At 53.0% G+C, this 21,104-nt stretch overlaps 6 protein-coding genes across 6 annotated transcripts; 2 read left to right on the top strand and 4 right to left on the bottom strand.

Moving 5' to 3' along the window:
- Positions 1–476: 476 nt before the first annotated feature.
- Positions 477–1,121, bottom strand: QC763_300905 (uncharacterized protein; the record flags this gene model as incomplete). Its single annotated transcript, XM_062910551.1, has 1 exon — positions 477–1,121. One exon carries the CDS (start codon positions 1,119–1,121, stop codon positions 477–479), a length of 645 nt encoding a protein of 214 aa, XP_062766479.1.
- Positions 1,122–1,818: 697 nt separating this feature from the next.
- Positions 1,819–2,523, bottom strand: QC763_300900 (uncharacterized protein; the record flags this gene model as incomplete). The annotated part of the gene is made up of 1 exon (XM_062910550.1): positions 1,819–2,523. The coding sequence occupies one exon, from the start codon at positions 2,521–2,523 to the stop codon at positions 1,819–1,821; it is 705 nt and encodes a 234-aa protein (XP_062766478.1).
- A 3,322-nt stretch (positions 2,524–5,845) lies between these two features.
- QC763_300890 (uncharacterized protein) lies at positions 5,846–8,139 on the top strand. The gene is made up of 3 exons (XM_062910549.1): positions 5,846–6,839; positions 6,892–7,411; positions 7,466–8,139. The coding sequence occupies exons 1-3, from the start codon at positions 6,365–6,367 to the stop codon at positions 7,953–7,955; spliced, it is 1,485 nt and encodes a 494-aa protein (XP_062766477.1). The 5' UTR covers positions 5,846–6,364; the 3' UTR covers positions 7,956–8,139.
- Positions 8,140–10,002: 1,863 nt separating this feature from the next.
- Positions 10,003–16,001, bottom strand: QC763_300860 (uncharacterized protein). Its single transcript, XM_062910548.1, has 3 exons — positions 14,730–16,001; positions 10,373–14,668; positions 10,003–10,270 (listed from the first exon to the last, which is right to left on the bottom strand). Exons 1-2 carry the CDS (start codon positions 15,180–15,182, stop codon positions 10,892–10,894), a joined length of 4,230 nt encoding a protein of 1,409 aa, XP_062766476.1. The 5' UTR covers positions 15,183–16,001; the 3' UTR covers positions 10,003–10,270; positions 10,373–10,891.
- Positions 16,002–16,168: 167 nt separating this feature from the next.
- On the bottom strand, positions 16,169–20,829 carry QC763_300840 (uncharacterized protein). The gene is made up of 4 exons (XM_062910546.1): positions 20,772–20,829; positions 19,180–20,665; positions 17,122–19,117; positions 16,169–17,097 (listed from the first exon to the last, which is right to left on the bottom strand). Exons 2-3 carry the CDS (start codon positions 19,779–19,781, stop codon positions 18,736–18,738), a joined length of 984 nt encoding a protein of 327 aa, XP_062766474.1. The 5' UTR covers positions 19,782–20,665; positions 20,772–20,829; the 3' UTR covers positions 16,169–17,097; positions 17,122–18,735.
- Positions 16,534–18,418, top strand: QC763_300850 (uncharacterized protein; the record flags this gene model as incomplete). The annotated part of the gene is made up of 1 exon (XM_062910547.1): positions 16,534–18,418. Exon 1 carries the CDS (start codon positions 16,889–16,891, stop codon positions 18,416–18,418), a length of 1,530 nt encoding a protein of 509 aa, XP_062766475.1. The 5' UTR covers positions 16,534–16,888.
- Positions 20,830–21,104: the final 275 nt, after the last annotated feature.

Genomic DNA, 21,104 nt, shown 5'->3' with positions numbered 1-21,104 from the left:
AGGGGATCGAATTGTTCTGGACCCAAACAGCCAGCATCAGATTTGATGGGGAATCCCTACTGAAGGAGAAATTGGATCACGCAGCCACGCTTGCCACCTTCTTCGCGTGGCAGTCAAAACAAGCTTCTCGGATTTCGACAAGGGTCCGAAGAGGAGAGCGTTCTGGCCAGGCGCGTAGCTTGACTTGGCGTTAGCTACCCCTGCGTGGCCGGGGATGGCAAGGACAGGGGCCTGGACATTGAACTGAACGAGATATGATGGAGGCTCCTGTTCGAAACAACGGCTCTGAATGCCCGAGGTGATGACCAAAAAAACTTCAAAGAAAGGCAATGCTGCCAGAGATTGTACACATCACCTACTGTCATTTCATCCCCTTGAGGCGTGTTCCAAATCCACTCGATGAGCATTGTGGTGCTCTGCTCTGTGCACAGATATCTTGGCATTGCGTGAACCTTTGCCTGATTCTCTTGATATCTCTATTCACACCCTTGAGAAGAGTACCGCAAGGTTCTGGCCAGTAATCTAGTTACTGATCTCCCCGTAACATCTGACGTCTTCGTGGGTTCCAAGAACACATTTTTTGGACGCTGCTCAGCGGCTTCCAGTACCCTCTCACGCTGCCTGTTGTGTTTCTTCATGATCTGGCCGGCAGTATCTGCTCTTTCCGGCCCGCCCTCCCATTCCTCGCGCTCCCTGGCCGAGACGTACCGGAGGACTTCGTCGAAAGGAACCAGAAGATCAATATTGCCATTGTCGCGGTCGCCCACTCGGTAGTAGGTGATCAGTTGTCCACCGTCAGGATGCGAAACATCAACTTTCTGATGATTGCCTTGATCACTCATCGGGCGCTGGAGGTGCAGCTCGTCCATGATGTAGCCTCGTTTTGGGTAGACTCCGGAGGCGGATGTGTTTGAAGGTTGGCTCTCCCGAGTAGAAGGTGGTTGGAGGGCAATGATAGGAACCTTTTGGTCAGGTACAGCGCCCCATGACGTAACTTCCGCTTCTGAAACTCTCCTTGATTGATAGTTCTTGGTTTTCTCATGGATGGCCGACAGTGGTGGCGGAGTCGAGGCTGGGTGAGGTCGTTGGTCGTTTTTCTGAGAGCAAAATGGGTCCTTCATTGCTAAAGTAGTGCTGATATTGGTTTTAAGAGATCGCTACTAGGAAAAGTTGTCATCAGTACTTGGCCTCAGCGAACGGCTTGTGGCCGTCAGTCGTCGGTACCTTGGCTCTTTTGAAAAGTAATAGCGGACAGGCTACAGGTAGGCTTTCCCGGAAAAGCTGTGGGACTCTCGTCATACAAGAGGAGCAGAGGAAGCTATGGGAAAGTCGCAAACGATTGGGGGGAAACTGACCGAAGTTAACAAACCGTGGAAATCTCACACAAATACCAGCCCTGAGTGGACCTGCCAGAGCACATGGCCAGGTGGGGAGAAAGGAAATAAATATTGCTCCCACTCCCCATATGACCATACTATCGGACGGAACAGGCGATGATGGCGGATGCACAAATGGTGTGCTGAAAACCAAACGATGGCTGCCCATAGTGGGTTGTTCAACAGGCGCCAATGTCCCCTACATGCTCATACGCTGCACGCACATGGAAGGCAAACCCATTGCAGACGGCGGTTAAGGCAAGCATCACATGGGAGACAACTGACAGAAATGAGTGATACATAAACAAGCCTTTGCCCAAAAAGCTACTGAATGAACCCATCCAAATATCCCAGTGGTATTTCGATGCATGAAAATAGGCAGTTCCTGTAACCGAACTGAAGTGATGAGAAACCTGACCGCGAAGGCTTGCTCCATGCTCTCTCACTGAAAGTGAGCCGGCAGCCCTTCCTCCTCCAGAGTTTTCTTGGTGCTCTCTCTCGCCTCGAGCTTCTTCACAATCTCAGTGTACCTCTCATACTTCTCCATCCCAAACTCATGCATAACTCCCCACCTGTACAAGATATACGAATACACATCCGCCAGTGTCAGCGAATCTCCAACAATCCACTCCCCGCCGCCCTTCTGCAGCTCTGTCTCCAGATGCTCATACGCAGCCTTGATGTTCTTCTTTCCACCCTCCTTCACAGCCTCCTCCAACTTCTTGTCGCTGACATCCACAAACCTCTTCGGTGCCAAAAGTGCCCCCCATCCCACTCCGTGCAGCTCGCCGGCAAAGTAGACGGCCCATGAGAGAACCCTTGCTTTCTCAAGATCTGTCTTGCCCGCCAAGCCCCTTTCGGGACGAAGAGAAGCAATGTAAGAGAGGATAGCGGGCGTCTCGGTGATGGACTCCCTGTGTCCATCGGCAAAGGTGATGACAAAGCCAGGGACGTAGTTCTTGTGGTGAACCTGGTCACGGTACTCCTCCGCAGTAAGCGAGCCGTCGGCAGGTTCGATCTTCAGATTGGCGTTGCGGCGGGTGTTGACAGATTGGAAGGGGATGGAGAGCTCGTGAAGGGCCAGACGAACTGCATTCGAGCAAGCTCCTGCGCTGTAGTAGAGAGTGAAATCTGGAAGAGCCGCCATTTTCCAAGGGAATGCAGGAAAGGCTGATGACGGGACTTTGTTGTGAGGGGTTTGGGCTAGTAATTGCTGATTTGATACCGAGATGATAAGAGGCAGAAGGAGACAACGAGCAGAATCTCTTGACTTTATACCGAGACTCACAGCAGTCCGTAAAATACTACCCCCTGCCAATCCCATGTGGCCGTTCAGTCTTTGTAATCAATCACGACCAAAAATCATGGCCCCTTCCAGGGTGTCTTATAACCCCTTTTGGATGTAAAATAGAAGGCATTCACCCATGCACACAGTACTCGGAGTGATATGACGGGCCGGAACAACACACATTGAACTGTCTTCAGACAGAGGAGTTACATGAGTGAGCAAAGTTACAGAGTTCATTTCTAAGCATTGTTCATTCGATATGTCATCCAAAAGCCTAGGCCAACGCAATGACACCACACTCTACAATAATTTGTGTCAACCAAAAATCCTTCGTCTCAAGTTATAGCGCTCGTCACGTTTTCTGATGGGGCACTCACATTTTGCTCTTCTAGCTTCGAACTTTTGCTTGCAGAGATGACGAAACATTGCGTGATGGACCGATGGCATGTATATTATGTAAGGGAGAGGTTGGTCATGATGGGGGTGCATTTGTAATCATCCAAAAGATCATTGATCCGGGTTGAACAACGATACATGGGGATTACAGCCAATTCTACACGATCGAGGGCAATCTCTTGGTTTACCTAAGCAAAAGAATTCATTGAGTCGAGAGCGGATTGCATATTTCCTTAATTTATTTTTTGAGAGACCGAAGTGCGGTTTTATATGTATGGTCCTTATGCTCATGCTCCTTACTTCCAGTCACTGTGAATAAACAGTACACAATATTGCGAGGCCGTGGTCCAGACGCTTACCTGAAACCCCACGTTGTATTTTTCCTCTCCAACTGGCAGTTACTCAGCTCTCCACCAGGGCATTCAGCTTTGTGCTCACCTTGCCAGTTTTGCGTTCACAGCATTCAATATGCTCCATCCATCAATATAGGTATATTTGTTTCAGTACCTAGTCAATCTTTGGTCATAAATAATACCGCATCAGTCACATTCCCATCGTGTGAAAATTGAGCTCGCGATAGGGACTGCGAGTCTCTGTGAGCCAGATATTATGTGAAGAAGGGGTTAATGATGAACAGAGGCAAAAGCGGTACCTGATTCTTTGCATCGACACACCTTGGGCTTCGAGGACAGACTGAATCGAATATCTTCTGCTGTAGCGGTTTGAGTTCCTTACGTTGTCCTTATCAAAGCACTGCAACGGCTCAACGAGTCATACTGAGACTATAAAATACAGGGCTTACGCATATCATTCTTAGGTACCTAGGTAGGCTCAAGCCACGTGACTTACTATGCTGCTAGGCCATGAGAATAGAAATGAGTGCAAGAGTTTGATAGGTAGTTAAAACCGGGTTGAAGTGAACTTGATTTGAGGTGATTGGTGGCCCCCTCCCACCAAGGGAAAAAAAAAAAAAGAAAAAGAAAAGAAAAAAAGAAAAGACATGGGGAAAGTACAGATAACGTCTCATGTCACTGTAGCATCATGAGGTGGCAACACCTGTGCAGCATTCCTCAAAAGTCGTCCCATTTCGAAAGCGAAGAAGCAAGCAGGGCCGTTCCAGTTTCCTTATCACCAACGCCGATCAGGCTTTTGTTCAAATCATGGTCAGAAAGCCGGAATATCCGGGTGGTGAGTAGCCATCAGAGATAAGCGATGTGTCAATCTCACGCAATGCTACTTGTCCCACAAATAGGCGTCCAGTCATTGGCACCGATGAGACATTTGGAAAGAAAGGCCGACTGTGATCGAACTTGGCGAGAGAATCTGGAGCGGGATCTGGCTCACTTTAAGAGGCTGCAACGCCAAGAACATGGGAGGCGCAAGTGCCCGCCCAGCATTCCGTCTCCGAATGGCCGCCTGTTGCGTGCCTTTAGCACTCCCCGAGCGCGATGAGGCCTGATTTCCCACACGCCAGTCAGAATCTTACCTTAACCGGAGCCTCAAAGACAGGGTTACAATGTAGAACAACCGGCCAGCTGTGGCGCAACCTCCAGGTCTTCCATGGAAGGCATGGAAGCTTTATCTGATCTCCGCAGACCCGGATGGATCAGTGTTACCTTCCGCATTGGCTGAAAGAGACACGTGCATCCCCTGATTTAGTCTGTAATTTGTCTCGCGTTGACACCGAAGATCCCTCAGCGGCACAGTTGTTGTCGTACCCCGGGGTCCTAATCGGGAACTGGTAGGCTAATTACAGCTACAAGAATGTCTGGTCAAGGAGTCACCGCGGCAGGCAGCTCTGATGGCACAGTTCCAGTGGGACTGGCCAAATCGGCTGTGGCGGATTGCTCCTGATAGGCAGCTACTATTCGGCATATCAATTTAGTATTTACATCAAGTGCAGGCGCCGAGTCCTGCTAGGCTTGTAGATTAAGGTAGAAAAGGAGACGGTGGTGGGAGCTGAAGCCGTCGGAGCCCGAGGAGCTTACTCGGGGTGATGTGATTCCTTATCCTACCTGTTTTCCTACACAATCTTGTGTGAAGGATTAGGGATGAATCTCAGGGGACCGTTGGTCGCGGAATCTTCGGGTACCGTCGCGCAAGACGACCCATATTCTTCCAACCTCATGAGGGGTCTGACAGATTTGCACAGTTTTTCCTTTTCTGTGGCTCGTCTTCAAGACTTGGGTTAGGTGAGAAGCCATGACTGGCGATGAAAGATAGCTAAAGTGCTATCTGTGGGCCCCTCTGCGGTGGAGGTTGGAGCTCTGTATGTCGTGATAGTCTGACTGCATTCCATTAGAGCCGGGCCACCCGGATGTAAATGTCTCACATCTTGGTGCTCCTGGTAAACCGACATCAGGAACCGGATCACCGGCTGTCATCGGGTTCCTGAGTATGTAGATGGTACATATTGCTTCCCCACACCACCTTGTCGTCTTCTAGGTAGGTATCTGAGCAATTTTGAGACAGAATAGTGTGGTGATTGAATTGTGGTAAGATGGACGCCACAGATGGACTCCAGGCTAGCAAGTTGAGCTGGCCGAAGTGATCCTAATCGTCTGTGCTGGTTGCCGACAGCAATTTCTCATATCGACGAGCAACTTCAATAAGATAGGTATGACTTTGAGTGATTGGGGCACACCTGCCAGCTTCATAGACAGGTGTAAGACTGAGACGTACAGTATAAACACGGTACAGCTCCTGCAGTGTCACCCTTCCATCTTTTCCAGAAATACCTGATCCAGCAACCCGGAACCTAATGTTACGCTTGTCCCGGGTCAGCCTCAAAACGATCTTTGCAGTGCATGTCAGGCACTAGCGCTGTGAATTCGCACTGCTCACACACATTCCTTGACCGAAATCATGATTTCACTGAGAAAACAACCACTTACCTGGCAATCCTCAAAGCCAAGAAGTCGGACCGATGGATGAAAAGGCTACAAAAGTACAATCGTTGATAAGGCTGTGCCGCAGTCGTGTCTCGGCGCGTTCCCCACATCTGAGACGGGAACGGAGATCACAACATTCTCCCGTAGGTCAGTCCAATGTGTGTCGCCCGGAACCTCCGCCGGCTGTACCGGACCTGCCTTAGTCTCAGCCATGCAAAGTACTGACATTGGCGCAGAGGTGATCGCCTCACAAATGGCTGGTTTAAGACCATCATCTCTGTACTATATGTACGTTCTCCTGGCTGCCATCAAAGTCCCCGCAGTTGATCTCCATCGTCTCATCAGCAACCCACGGAAAGCTTAGCATCGACTTACAACCTTTCGTCTTGCGGCTAACAGATAATACCAACATCATGGGCTTTGAGCAAGTGATCAAGGCTCTCAGGAACAGCCTTCCCGCCTCAAACCTCTTCTTTGAGGGGGAGAGGGAGTATGAGGCGCTCAACGGGTCGTACCTCTCCGCGATGGAGAGCGATATCAGACCCGCCGCTATTTTCCGACCCGAAAGCAGGAAACAGGTTGCCAAGTTCGTCAAGATTATGAGGCCGTTTGCCCTTGGCGAGCATGGCGAAGAGGCCACGGTCCGATTTGCCATCCGCAGCGGCGGACAGCAACCACTCCCAGGTGTCGCCAACATTGAGGGCGGCATTACACTGGACCTCGGTCTCCTTAATTCAGTTGAGCTCCAGAAGAACGGGAAACAAACAGTTGTTTCAGTTGGCGCAGGTGCTCGATGGGGCGCGGTCTACGATAAGCTGGACGGCACAGGACTGGGTGTCACGGGTGTTCGTTCTGCCTCTGGTGGTGTTGGTGGATTGTCTTTGACTGGTATGTCGCGCCCTTTGCGAAATCTCTGATCAAAGCTCTAACACGGGTATAGGCGGTGTCTCGTTCTTCTCCTCCCGCGAAGGGTTTGTCTGCGACAATGTTCTCAACTACGAGGTTGTCCTCGCCTCAGGAGAGATTGTCAATGCCAACGAGCATGAGAACAGCGACTTGTGGATTTCCCTCCGCGGAGGTGGCAACAACTTTGGGGTTGTCACACGTTTCGATTTCAGGACATTCCCTCAGCCCGGGAAATTTTGGGGCGGCAGTGTTTTCTATTTCCTCTCTAGCTGGCCATATCACGTCGGTGCCCTCCTGTCAGAGCTCCGGAAAAAGGATGCCGCCGACCCAAACGCCCACGTTCAGTTGAGCATCGGTTACTCTTCCCAGTTTGCTCAGTTTGCCTGCCAGAGCCAGCTGTCTTACACTGGAGCGGACACCACCGAGAGCATGCCTGAGGTGCTCAAACCGTGGGCAGATAGGCATCCTCAAATCGAGCAGTTGAACTCGGTCAGGTTGATGACGCTCAGAGAGGCGGTGTCAGAGCAGCCAGCAGAATCAAAAGGCAACGTTCGGTATGTCACCATACCTCTCACTCGCCCGAGACCACAGACTAACTCTGCCGTTAGATGCGCCTACATGAACGTGACAGTCAAGGCCGACGCGCCCACGCTCTTTGAGGCGACTGAAATCTTCACCAACTCCCTTGAGAGCGTCAAGGCATGCTCCGGACTCATGTCTTCTCTTACATTCCAGCCCTACTCGGTCAATACTCTCCGGCAAACAGTCCGCCACGGCGGTAATTCACTCGGTCTCGACCCCTCAGACGGACCGCTTATCAACATCATGGTATCGACCTACTGGAACAAGAAGTCTGACGATGCTGCCATCCTCAAGTACATGAGCAATGCGACAAGCTACATGAGGAGGGAGGCTCAAAGGAGGAACAAGCTGGTGCCTTTCGTATCCATGAACCATGCCTGGACTCATCAAGACGTTATCGAGTGCTACGGAGAGGAGAACAAGAGGGCGCTGCAGGAGACAAGTATCAAGTACGATCCCGAGGGACTGTTCCAAAGAGGCGTCCCAGGGGGATTCAAGCTTTTCAACCGGAAATGAGCCGTTTCTTTGCTAACTAACTTTTTCTCTCACATGTCTGGGCGTTCATCATGGTTTGGGTTCGGTTTCTCAAGGATACAATACAGTCGTAACTATTATCTACCTACGTTCATCATTTGTTCTCATAGCGGCGTTGAACATAGAGCTGTAGTTTGAGTACCTCAAAGTGAATTATCTCTCAATTCATATCGCGATGGTGCTCAGATTTAACCCTTGTAGCATCGTGATAGGTAATTGTAGAAGAGCGTATGCCAGCCGCGACCCCGGGCCAATGTAGTGGATGATGATCCCGATCGCGGATCTAATCCCTCGATCTATCATCAGGTCACAAGACCATCTAAAACATTCTCCGCGCCGAGCTGACGGTTATGTGAGACATTTCATTCGATTCCCCATCCTGTCCTGAGACATCTCCTGCCGACCGCTCTGGCCCGGCCGATCCCGCTCGAGCCCATCAAACAAAAATCAGATAATGGTTCGAAAGCCTGTTTCCTGGGTGCTTACACAGTATGAGCGGTTCACCGTCTTCCTCGAGAGTTACAGCGCTTGTCGTTTTGCTTGTTGCTGGGCCAACTATTCGGGGGGGAAGCCAAAGACTCCACTTAAGGGGTTCAGGGGGATGAAGATTCTGCAGTCAAATTCTGTCATGTTTGACAGGTACAATCGCGGTGAGGGGTTTCTCGCAAAAGTACAAAATGCTGTGAGGATGAGTGGCGTCATGGTTATGGCTAATAGCTATTGGATGTCACAGGTCACTTAGGCCGCTTGTTTTGGCGGCCTAAGGTGCCGGCTTGGATGTTGTTGGTAGCTCCCCACCCCGCTCTCCGTTTTCGACTCTTGCCTTGCAGTATCGTACGGATCCGCGAGAACATCTCAATAGCGTATCTCACCAACACGCAAACCTACGAGTTGGAAAATGTCGGCTCTCGCGACATGTACAAGAAGTATGCGATCTTGTCCCGCACCTGGGAAGACGGAGAGGCCACATTCGAGGACATGAAAGACCTTGACACCGCTAGGTCAAGACTTGGCTGGCACAAGATTCAACGCAACTTCGAGCTGGCTTCAGCTGAAGACCTGCGATACGCCTGGGTTGACACATTGCTGCATTGACAAATCCAGCAGTGCAGAGCTCTCTGAAGCCATCAACTCGATGTTCCGCTGGTGTATGGAGATTCGCGCGTTTGGTATGTATACTTCAGCGACCTTCCAGCCGAATCTGAACAAACCGGGTCAGGCATCACCACAGGCGAAACTCGTTCACCATCTACCGCGTTGCCGTTGGTTTACCAGAGGCTGGACTTTACAAGAACTGATCGCCCCACACTATGTGAAGTTCTCTGATTGCAAGCGGAGCTTGCGAGCGAAAAAGCACGAGATTCCCGAGCAACTGGCGAGTGTCACCCTTATTGATATCGGGGTTTTGGAGGACCCCCAGTGTCTATCAACTATCCCTGTTGGACGGCGGACGAGCTGGGCGGTGGATAGCATTCGTCACGATACAATTGCAGACCGCTTCGACCATTCATTTCAGTTCACAACGCGAATCACGCAAGATTCCACCGACGAAGAAGATCGATGGTATCACGAGTTTTGAACTATGCATCCGACTCGAGGAAAACTAAGCAGTCGGGACGTGGATTGCAATCATGGACTGCCGGCGCACTGGGACCCAAGCACAGCCCGTTTCATGACAGAAGGTAAGCCTCGGTTCACTGGGCTGCTGTTCTTCCATGGGGCCCCCGTCCATGGACCACAACTGGTTTAAGCAATTCATTCGATATGTATCAGATCCTGACCAGGGCCAACCCTGAAGACACAACTGACTTTGTCGCGTTTGGAGAAGAAATAGCAAGAAAGCATTTGCGGGAAGGGGGGACGTTGGACTCAAAGTTGATCAACAAGGAATGCGCGCTATCAGTCAGCTTATCCATTGTGAGGATAAGGATACATCAACAAAACATCATCCTCGAAATAGGGAGCCCTGTTACCACAGAATACGACGTGACCATCTATATCACAGACATGTCACGGGACCCGGAAGATAGCGCCTGAAAACAAATACAAGATTAAATATAGTAGTCTCCAAAATATACAAAATATTCTCTCTGTGTATCACGAAGCTCAAAACTCCTGAACAGGTTACCTACCTGATGTAGGTTGTACCCCTGGAGTCAAGCCCAATGAACACTCTTCCTCCTCCCTTTCTTTGGCAGTGCTCCCCCAACCTCAACAACACTCACGTACTCCCCAACATTAAGCACGACCCCCCTCCTCGCCTTCGACATCCCCGCCGGCAGCCTCTTCACAACCACCTCATGCCTCTCCTCCCCCCTCTCCTCTCGACATTCCCTCCGTTGCCTCCCCTCCTCACGCCCCCTAACAACATGATTTTCCAATCTCCCCTCCCACCTCACCCTCTCAATCTCGTCCCCCGCCTTCTGCAACCTAGCTCTCCAACCCTGCACCCACAACCACGGCAACCTCAACTCGGAGCCCTTCTCCACCTCGCCATTCCCCCTCTGCCTTCGCACCGAAGACGAAGGAGAAAGCACCAAGCTCCTCCTCCCCAAACCCTTCTTACCAGCAACAACCTCCACAATATCTTCCTCTCCATCTTCCTCCGTCTCAGCCGCCGTGGTAGCAGTAGTGATAACACTAAGCGGTACACAACTCGACGGGATCGACGACGCCCACGAAAACCGATGATCTACCGACGAAGAAGAAGAAGAAGAAGAGTCAAGCACATCATCCACCGGGACCTGCGCCCGGACAGAGATGACGTTTAGCCTGTCAAAGTTATCCCTCAGCACAATCGGTGCTCGCAGTGGGAAGGTGACTTCGTCTTTCTCTTCTGCTTTCTCATCCTGATCCTCAACCTCAAAAGGTTTCCGCAGCTGTTCAATCCCCGGACTAAGGATTCCGGCCGAGTGTGGTCAATTTAGATCTTCCCTTCCGCCCACCAAGCCACTCCGTTCGTCCAACGCATCATGATCGCCCTCGGTGCCACGAACAGGGGAGTGGCCCGCCTCGGTGTAGGGAGAGTGGTGGTAGTCCCTGTGGTGGTGGTGCTCGTTCGATGACGAAGACCAGGACTTGCCGAAACGACCGGAGAGAGGCCCGCCGGAACCCCAGAGTCCAGAACCGCCCCCGCCGCCTCCCCCTCCGCTGTGACGGTCGGTGCTGATGGGGCGAGAGTGGGACGAGCGGGAGGTGTTGATGTCGGAGGCGTGGGATTGTTGCTCAAATACGTTGCGCATGCGCTGGAAGAGGCTGCCGCCTTTTTGGTCGCCGGATTCGCTGCTGGCGTGGGAGTGCTTGCTTGAGTGAGCGGTATCAAGGGGGGCAACAGGTGGTTGGTCGGGCATGGAAAGGGTAGATTCTCGGTGCCGCCATTTAGCTAATGGGGTGTCCTCGGATTCGTCGCGGTGATGGTCGTACTCGATGAGATGGGAGTTGTTCCGTGGCCGGCCGGTTTGGTAGCTGGGTGACTGGGTGGAGACAAGGCCACGGATGACTGGGACGTGGGTGTCTGTCACGGTGTGTTGTTCGGGCGATGGAGGCGCAGAATCGATGGTGCTTTGGCTGCGGACGGACTGCGGCGAAGATTGTTGTTGCTCTTGGCTATGGAGATGTGTTGATCGGTGTTCCTGGCAAGCAAGCTCTGTGTCTTGGTCGGGTGTTTGAGGGCGATCAGGATTGTGATTGCTGGCTGAGAGTCCTTGGCTGGCTGTCTGTGAATCTGATGCTAAGGAAGTTTTTACATCGGTTCGCTTTTGCTCAAAGAACTGAAGTCTAGGTGTCTCCTGTCTTTGATCCAGTTCAGCAAAGTAGTCGTCAGCCTCGTTGACCCAGTTGGGGCTTGTCCGGGGATGATCTGGCTCTGGAGTCTCAATTGGTGGGACGGTAGCCGAGACAGCGGGTGTGCCGTCCGAATCTCCCATGATATTTAGCACCTGGGCCTTAGGCTCAACTTGACCCGGCACTTCCATTGGTGTCGCGAATGGCGTCTCGTCTGGTACCTGAATGTGAGCCCCAGCCTCAACCTGTGCTGCCATTGGTTCTGGCATTTCGACAGTTGGCCCAACTGGACGGTCGAGGACGGTATCAAGGGGAATATCAGTTGAAGTATGAACTAGAGCATCAGCTGCAACAATAGCTTGAAGCTCAGCAGGTGCCTCAGCAGGTACCTCGGTAGGCACCTCAGCAACCTCATCCACTGAGGTCTTCACTGTGGCAGCATCCTTTTCAGTGTGCTCTTGATCTTCAGGCTCAGGTCCCATTGCCGCAACGACAGCATCGACAACACCCTCCTCATTAAGATAAGCATCCTCAATGTCACTGACATCGCTTTCCGCATCACCATCATCATCATCATCGTCATCATCATCGTCATCATCATCATCAAACAGCTCGCCCTCCCCATTCACTGTAGTCGTATACGCAGCGTCCATCTCAACCGACTCATTTGACACTTGACTAGCACGACGCAGCTGGTCGTCCGCAGCCTCTTCGTTCTGCAGCCCGGCCGGCGGTAGAGCAGCGTCACTGACATGCTCTGCCCCAGGAACTAATGACTCCTCGGCCTTCTCCTCCGCTCGTTCCGCTGCTCCCCCTCCCACATAGCCATCGTCTCGAAGTACTCCGAGATGGGCCTGATCACCAGGTTGTCCTCTAGCACTACTGACACCGGGCTCAGCATCTCTCTCTCCGTGTCGACCGACGTCATCCGGGAGCTTCGGTACGTCTCGGTCACGAACATGCGATCCTCGATCGCCGCCGTCGCCGGTCCGAAAGGGCTGCAGGATGAGGGGGTTGGGCGTGATGGGTTCGGGTTGGGCGTAGTCGTCTTCAAGATGTGAGCCGTCGTCGTAGAAGGAATGGGTATGGTCACCATGGTCAGAGGAAGATGACAGCGCTGGCACGTCTTCGTCATGACCGAGCTCGCTGCCGTGGGGGGAGTCATGTTCCACAATGGACTTTTCTGCGTGAGCGCTGTCTTCGGTCCCAAGGCCTACAGCTCCATGCTGCTGTGGTTCTGGAGCCACCGTTTCCTCGACGGTAGAATCTAGGACCTCATCCTCGCGGATTACCTGGAGAGATGGGGTGTGTGGGTGTCCATCCAGCTCTTGTTCCTGTGAGACCGGCGCTAGAGCATGACATACGTCTGTTTCATGGTCGGAGACGGCATGTGGATCGTTTTCAACCTCCTCATGCCCGAACTCTTCTCTAGGCGGTTGGTGGGAAGGCACTCGTTGCAGCGGAATGTCAACCTCGACATCATCCCTCTCATCTCCCGTGTACGACTCTGAATGGACGAGCGGAGGGCGGTGTGGGTGGTGCCTGTCAGAGACCTCCTCGTGTAGGCAATACTCGGAGGTATCAGTCAAGGAACAAGAGTCGTCCATACCTTCTGGAACTCCAACTGCGGGCGGCTCGTCTGATGTCGTGCGGTACTCAATACTCGGCTGATTATGGTACGATGAGACGGAGGAAGCGGCGTCCCCGTTGACGGAGGGTTCGGAGCCGTGATGTTCAGGAGTAACACTGGTCTCGGTGAGCTCAAAAGAAGCATTGTGAGTGTTCTCCTGTTCTTCATCGGCAGCAAAAGAGATGTGCTCGCCGGCATGAGACCGCGTATGATCGGAGATAGCAGATGCTAGTCTGACAGGCTGCTCATGCGCCGACTCGAAGGACATATCCCCTGCCGCGTCGAAGGAGTCACCGGTAGCGCTCAATGGCAACGGCACCTCCTCGGGACTGTGTTCGTGTTCGGGCACATTGAGATTCTGTAAAGCCTGAGGTTTTTCACCTTCAACGGTTGTTTCGGTCGGATGGTCGGCCGTAGACAAATCGTACTCGGATGCGCTGTCAGAGACGACACTGGCCGCTCTCGTTACCGCGGCGATAACATCGACACTTGTTTGGCTCCTTCCACGTGTTGTCTCGTTGGACAAAGCCTGATCCATATCCAGCTGCGGCATCGCGGGCGTCTCTTCGGCGGGTTGGGTCACATCGCCGCTCCCCACGGCTTGGCGACTCGCGCCAGGTGTTGCCTGGGAAGAGTTAGGCTGATCGGCATCTTTGACTCCATGTTCAGCTGGCAACTGTGATGGGGCTCCGGTGTCCTCGGCTTCGTTATGTGAAGATGAGGGGCTTGGAGTCGCTGGATGGTGCAGGGCACGCTCTGCCTCTTCTCTTCTCTTGTTTTCCCACCAGGTTATATCGGGCTTCGAGCTGTCCAAAGGATCAGGTGAATCGGTGTTTCGATTGGGAATTCCAATGGGCTCGACAGGAGCACGTGCCGTCTCCTCAAGCTGGTCAGCGTGGATGATGGTCCCAGATCGCGAAATCACCGGCTGGACAAATAGAGGCCGGTCCTGACGAGATGTCGGTCTGCTATCATTGGTCGGGCTGGCTTGCATCTGGCTGTTGGCAGCTGTGTTCAGAGTCGACTCTTTGACCATGTCCGCCTGCGGAATGGTCGGTGACTTGTGGGCTGTCTCGGTGATCTCATCGTGTCTGCTCGTAGAAATGTCCTCGGGCTCAAGAGCCTTTGCACCGTCATTATTGAGAGATTCGGGGGCCACAGGTTCCGGTGGCTTACTTGGTGTAGCCACAGCTGGCGGCAGGTTGCTGCCTCGCCTCGATCTCTTGGGTGGAGAAGGGATGATTGGTGCCCTCAGCTGCTCCTCGATGAGGTGGTTGAGCTCCTGTTGGAGAGACAGTTAGCACATGGGGTACACATAATACTCTTGGGTAGGGGTTGCGGACCTTTCTCCGTTCTTCCAGGCCCATCAACTTCTTCTGCCCCTCATCAATGGCCCTCTGGGCTTCCTCCTCAATCTCAATCATAAGGTGGTCCGTTTCCTCTTCCACCTCATTTGTCTCGTGCAGAAGCCTGCCATCCCGTGCTTCATCTTCTTGCTTGTCTCTTTCTGCCAGCTCTTCATCTTCTTGGCGCCTCCGTCTTTCCCGCTCCTCGTCTTCGATTCTGCGGCGCTCGGCAATCTCTTCACGCTGAGCCAGTCTCTTTTGGTGCAGGACCTCGGACTCAGCAGAAAAGGCGGCTAGCAAATGTTTGATGGTATTATCACGCCTGGCTTCCAGCTCGTCAAGCTTCGCATCGTGTTCGGCGGTGTTGAGAGAGGCGAGAGTGGTGTGGATGGTGGACAGTGTATCCTGCATCTGAGCCACCAGTTGGGCAATATCCATGGTGGATTCCATTGTGCCCAGGTATCTTTGTAAGGTAAACTGTAAAAAGGAGAAATCGCCGTCAGGATGCCATAGATGGCGGCCGTGGGTAATGGTAAAGCATGAGAATGGAAGCTGGTGTACCTTTGGGGTATAGCAGCAGCTGGGACGGTGATGCTTATGATGAGCCTCAGCACCAAGAGGGGCAAAACCGGGAAACTGAAAAAGAATACGGAAGTCCAGGGAAGCCAACAGGTAAACAAAATGAGGGATGATCTTCCACTTGGAGACTCGGATAGGGGCGAGATTCGAGCATCGCCCCCTTTCGTCCCAGGAATGCTGTTCATGCGGTCCTTCGCTCTGTTGACGATTCAAAACGCCGAAAGGCGCCAACGTAACCAGTAACAGCAGATACACAATGGCTCAAGCTGGGAAAAACCCTGTCTCCGGGTTGCCACAACCTCGCCAGACTTCTGGTTGCCACATGGTGCCGTCATTGTTCGAGCAGAGGACTGCAAGGGCTCGTAGGGAAGCATCGGACGACAGTAAGTGCTATGTCTGAAGATAGAGGGTTTGTTGGCGGGACTTTTGATGACTGACAGAAGGAGAGAGAGATGCCAGATTCCCGACGGAATGGGCCAAAAGGACGGGACATGGATCCGAGGTACCAGGTAGGTTGCAACTGGGGACCGACCCGACCTTTCCGTGCCTCTAGGAGGTCGCGATTTCATGGCAGAACCGGGGAGGGGAGAAGGAAAGTTATCCGGTGTCGCAGAGGAAGCCGTATGCTTTTGGACATCTCATGGCGAAATATTGGTGGAAAGCGGGTACCACCAAGACGCGGTGACGCGCTTGAGGTTGCTGATGGCGGGGCGTTTGGAGGAGAGTGTTTCACAGTTGTTGGAGCTTCGGGAGCCGTTGCACCGAGGTGGGGTAGGCCCCACTGTTAGCAAACGTTATTTTCTGGCTGAAGCTTACCTGTGGATGGAATGGCCAACAGCAACTATCCGCAAGACAAAGTGATATTACATTGACCAGCAGAACCTCTTTGGATTGCCCTTTCTTAAGGTTTGAAATTGACTCCTGATCTCTACTCATTCCACCCCAGTGCAACCCCCCCTTCTCCAAGGCCAAAAGACCCTAACCCCCACATGTAATGCCCCCTTTTTGCCCCTTTTCGACGAGTCCAATTCTATCTAGTTGATGGTGAGGCTGGCAAACATGGTTCCTCTCGTGACCGGACGCAGCAAGCCACTTTAAATATTGGAGTCGTTGGAGTAGCACAAGGGCTCACATGCATATCAGGTCCCAGCCCGAGGAGAAACATCGCAACGTCGTACAGGTAGCATCCACATGTCGCCGGTTGACTCGGTAATACTCCCGAGTCCTTGACCGGTGATGGGCGGGCCGTTGTGCGGGAGATATGCGTCCCTCCTAGGGGACGTCCAATAAGGCCCCAAGCCGCTCCTCCATTCTGTAATGATCCAGCCCCGGTAGTTGTCTGAAGCGGGATGTGCGAGTAGAATTGAGACTTGAATGAATATGTGGAATGTATGTTGTCGTAAATAAATGGGTGTGGGCGCCCAGGCTGCGAAGGTCCTTCTGCTCCCAGTGGTAGATTGGTATTCTTAGTCTGTGAGAAGACCTCAACCCTCTCTATTTCCCTCGATCGAGACGGTGCATATCCGATACACTGCTTGCATTACGGGCATAATTAGAGGCTGTAGAGCATCAACACCATGCTTTCACCCACGCAACTTCTCCTCCTCCCTCCAACCCTCCTCCTCTGCCTGGTCATCCGCCGTATCCTCACAAACTTCTTCTTCCACCCCCTCTCCTCCTTCCCAGCACCATTCTACACCCGCCTAACCTCCCTCCCCCTTGCCGCCCTCTCCCTCCTCGGCCGTGAGCCCGAATTCCTCCACAACCTCACCAAGAAATACCCCCCCTCCACCCGCGCCATCCTCATCACCCCCACCCTCCTCTTCTTCCCCCACGCCTCCTCCCTCAAACCCATCTACTGGTCCCCAACCCATAACCACAAGGGCTCCCTCTACGGCACCGGCGCCCTCGGCCCAACCTCCCTCTTCTCCACCATACCCGCCGAAGACCACAAATCCCTCCGCAAATCCCTCGGCGGCACTCACTGGAGCGTCTCCTACCTCAAAACCTTCCAGGAACCCCGCATCGACAACCTCGTCACCTTCTTCGTCAACCAACTCTCCCTCCTCCCACCCGATCATGAGCCCTTCCAAATGGGTGAGAAGCTCGCCCAGTTCGCCGCCGATGTCATGACCCTCCTCGTGTTTGGCAAACCATGGGGCTTCATCGCCCACGACCGTGACGAGCGCCGGCTTTTATCCGCCTTTCGCGAGTCCCTCCCCATGTTTGCCTTCGCCGCGAGGTGCAACAGCTTCCGGGAGCTGATTCTTTCATCGCCGTGGATAAGGGGCTTGATCATGCCCAAGGTGGATGACAAGACGGGAAGCGGGTATCTGGCCTCACAAGCCAAACTTGCCGTTGCCCAGCGGGAACAAGAACGAGAACAAGGGATCGGGGGGGAGGGGAAAATGAGGGATTACCTCGACTATACCTTTGACGCACGAGATGGGAACGGCGAGCCGTTGACCAGGGCGCAAAAGGAGGCCCACGCCACGCTTCTGATCCAGGCCGGGGCAGACACAACGGGTAGCGGGCTCGGGGCGGTGCTGAGATTGATGCTGGAGCACGGCGAGTGTATGAAAAAGGCAAGAAGGGAGATCGAGGTGGCAGATGAGAAGGGTTTGCTGTCTACGCCGGTGTTGTATGAGGAGACCAAACAGCATCTGCCGTATTTTGTTGCTTGCATCAAGGAGGGACTGAGAGTCAACCCTCCTGCTCCGAATCTGTTCGGTCGCATTATTCTCGAAAAGGGCGGCACCGTCATTGACGGGGTGCATGTTCCTCAAGGAGCAGAGGTGTGCAGCAATCCATACGTCGTGGGTCGTGATCCCGAGTTGTATGGCCCCGACGCCGAGGCTTTCGAGCCTGAGAGGTGGCTTAATGGCAACGAGAAACGTCGAGCCGAGATGGAGGCGGCGAATTTCGTGTTCAGCATGGGACCAAGAGTTTGTCTGGGGAAGGAAATTGCCATGATGGAGATGTACAAGGTTTTGCCCGAGATTGTGAGAAGGTTTGACTTTGAGGTTGTCTCGGCTGGCAAATATGTTGATCGAGGGGGCGTGGCGTGCAACAAAGACTTCATGGTGAGAGTGCGGCGAAGGGCTTAGGTTGGAAGTAAACTAAGGGAAGAGAGCTAGAGGTTGCTTGCGGGCATAACCATTATTAAGGTGACGTGGTTCTGCTGCTTTGGAATAATTCTATGTTCAGCTGGTAACAAATGTCACCATAACTCAAGCGCTATGAGGATATGTATGTACAGAAAATATACGGTCTGGGCTGAGCATCTTCAGTCCCATTATATGGCAGTAATAAATACCAAGGTGAGGATGGCGAAAGACGTAGAAAACTCAGACAGAAAAAGACAAAGTGCTGCCCCCAGGGTGTAAGCGAGCGGCTGGTATCAAGGAGAGTGGGAAACGATGGCTTAAAAACGAGCCATGGTCCCCTTCTGTGTCTTCGCCACCATCCTTCTGTGAGACTCCCGGAAGTTGTACCGCGCATAAGTGCCCATGCCATAGGCAGCCACACCAATGACCAGCCAAATGCTCGTGATGATAAGACCGATGGGGAAAATCAGCAGCTGCACACCGGGAAGGACAAAAGCGGTGGTGCCATTCTTGAGACGAGCAACTTCTTCCTCCACAGCAAGTTCGGCTAGGCGGAAGGTACTCATGACGACCTCTTGCGAAAAGACACCAGAAACGAAGGCGGCCTCGTTCACTGACACGTTGGTGGCCACGGTCTGGCCGTCTGCGTTGACGGCGGACAACGTGACGATGGGCATGACTAGAGCTTGCAGTTGGGCCCTTTTGGCAGAGTCAGCATCGGGCACATCGCAAAGGTGACAAGAGCTTTGGTGCTTGCTTACATGGGAATCTCCTCCCCTCCCATTGCATCATTGTTGATCCGACCAACAAACAGGAACGACCGGAGTAGCCGCAGCCTCCCTTCCTCGGCTGGTTCTGGGCCTTGTCGAGCAGCGCCTCCCTCCTTCTCGGCGACCGACGCGCCGTTGTAACTCAGTGCAACGTTGATCTGCTCCTGCGGAATGCCCTGAAAGTCACCGGTTGGTGGGCTAATTTGGAAAAGCCTCAGGTCGGCTTCGAAGGTGCCTGTGACGTTGTTGAGGACGGGGAGGTTGTAACAGATGCAGGCGCCTGATGGGTTCGAGGCCACGTTGAGAGTTTCGAGCGAGTCTCTGCAAGCTTGGTTGACTTCCTCATTCCACCTCTCCATGTCGACGGTCCCGTCAGGATTCACGGGTGTGTTGCTGCCAATGCCCGTTGACAGTCCCGGTGCTTGCCTGATCTCCATGTATCCTCTTGACAAGATGTTTGCCTTTGCGATTTCTTGTAACCTCCTCTCGACGGATGGACTCCCCCTCATCATGCCCTCGGCCACCATGTCGCCAATTCCAGCCTGGGCCCCCATCGCCAGGAGCGAAGCCACCAATGTCCTTTGCCAAATCATTGTCGGTTTGTGTGTTGGTCGTCCCAGTATTATTATTGCTTCGTGCGTGTGTTTGTCCGGCGTCGAGTCGGATCGGGGTATTCGTCGATAGAATTGTAAATTAGTGTTAAAGAGAGTGGGTGAACAGAAAGCGGGACCTGCCCAGTCAAGGCAAGGAAGTCACAGTGGATGGTTCCTAACCAAGTCCAAAGATCATCACCAAAAGAGAGTGTAGGTGAGGAAACAGAAGGGAAAAGGAGAAGAAGCGAAAAGCTGCCAGAGGCTAGGCAGGGGCGAGACCAAGGGATTAAACGACGGGTAGCAGGGGAGCAGAAACGACAGAAGGCCCAAGTGGGTATCAAAATGCAACGTAGATCAAGATCCGCCAGGATCTTCCAGAATGACCTGAGCTGTGGGCTGTTGAGCTAAGGGAATGACTATAAAAATAAAAATAAAAGAACGACAGAGATACGGAGTACAGACAAAAGCTGGAAACTGGAAAGAGGCATGGCAAGCCGGGTGCTTGCAGATTATCAGGGGCAAGGAGGTGTGTACAGCTTGGTAGGAAGAGGCATATCGAGTTGCTGGCACTGCTGGCACATGGTGCCATGTTGAGGCTCTCTTGGGAAAGGGGTGGGCGCGACGCCTGTGCGATTCGTGTCGGATCGACGTGGATGGAACCATGTCTGTCGGAGGTGGTCGAGGAGGTCTGCGAATTCGAGACGCCAGGCCCAGGGTGTGCGGCACCGCCTGTTCCACATCGCCCCGCCATCGGGCCACGCACGGGCCCCGACCAGGTCTGGGGTAAGGCAAGCGACAAGTAGCTGTGCCATATCAAGTCGACATTGGACGGCCACCGGGTGTGTGATGAATATTAAAACGACCGGATTCCAGTCTTTGTCGACCTGTTGATGGTTGTCAGTCGCACGAGTGGAAGAGGTCGGTTTGTTGAACTCGAGGACCAGCTTCCAGGTTGAAATTGTAGCGTTTCCCTCAAGGGGACTTCCCCACCAACCGTCAGCTTTTGGCCCGACATTTTCTGCGACATGAGACAGCCAGGGGCACTAGCCACAGCCAGGGTCTGGTCCCCCCGCAACCCATTGGTCCACAATCTTCAAGCCACAGCGCTCATGAGATCATGAAACAGACAATGTGTTTGTTTGTCTTTGACACTTGGAAACTCGACGGCAGGTTTGCGTTTTCTCTTGTTGCTATTGTTTAACCTTGGAGTTTGGTGATTGGTGGACAGACAGGCGTTTTTACGCGCCAAATCCCGCCAGGTGAGACATTCCAACCAATGGGCAAGCTTTGCGTTCTGCACTTTTCCGCCACCAGCCGCGGTCG

This window comes from Podospora pseudopauciseta, chromosome 3 (genome assembly GCF_035222475.1).
Source record: "Podospora pseudopauciseta strain CBS 411.78 chromosome 3, whole genome shotgun sequence".
Taxonomy (NCBI): domain Eukaryota; kingdom Fungi; phylum Ascomycota; class Sordariomycetes; order Sordariales; family Podosporaceae; genus Podospora; species Podospora pseudopauciseta.
The sequence above is the reverse complement of the archived record's forward strand: the minus strand, read 5'-3'. Positions and strand labels throughout refer to the sequence as shown.

Excerpts from the sequence above, each read along its gene's own strand:
- QC763_300890 (XM_062910549.1), top strand. The coding sequence starts at position 6,365 with ATGGGCTTTGAGCAAGTGATCAAGGCTCTCAGGAACAGCCTTCCCGCC. Across the intron at positions 6,840-6,891 it reads TGGTGGATTGTCTTTGACTG|GCGGTGTCTCGTTCTTCTCC; the intron begins GTATGTCGCGCC and ends ACACGGGTATAG. Across the intron at positions 7,412-7,465 it reads GAATCAAAAGGCAACGTTCG|ATGCGCCTACATGAACGTGA; the intron begins GTATGTCACCAT and ends CTCTGCCGTTAG.
- QC763_300860 (XM_062910548.1), bottom strand. The coding sequence starts at position 15,182 with ATGGAATCCACCATGGATATTGCCCAACTGGTGGCTCAGATGCAGGAT. Across the intron at positions 14,669-14,729 it reads GCCTGGAAGAACGGAGAAAG|GAGCTCAACCACCTCATCGA; the intron begins GTCCGCAACCCC and ends TCTCTCCAACAG.
- QC763_300840 (XM_062910546.1), bottom strand. The coding sequence starts at position 19,781 with ATGATTTGGCAAAGGACATTGGTGGCTTCGCTCCTGGCGATGGGGGCC. Across the intron at positions 19,118-19,179 it reads GGAGGGGAGGAGATTCCCAT|GGCCCAACTGCAAGCTCTAG; the intron begins GTAAGCAAGCAC and ends CTCTGCCAAAAG.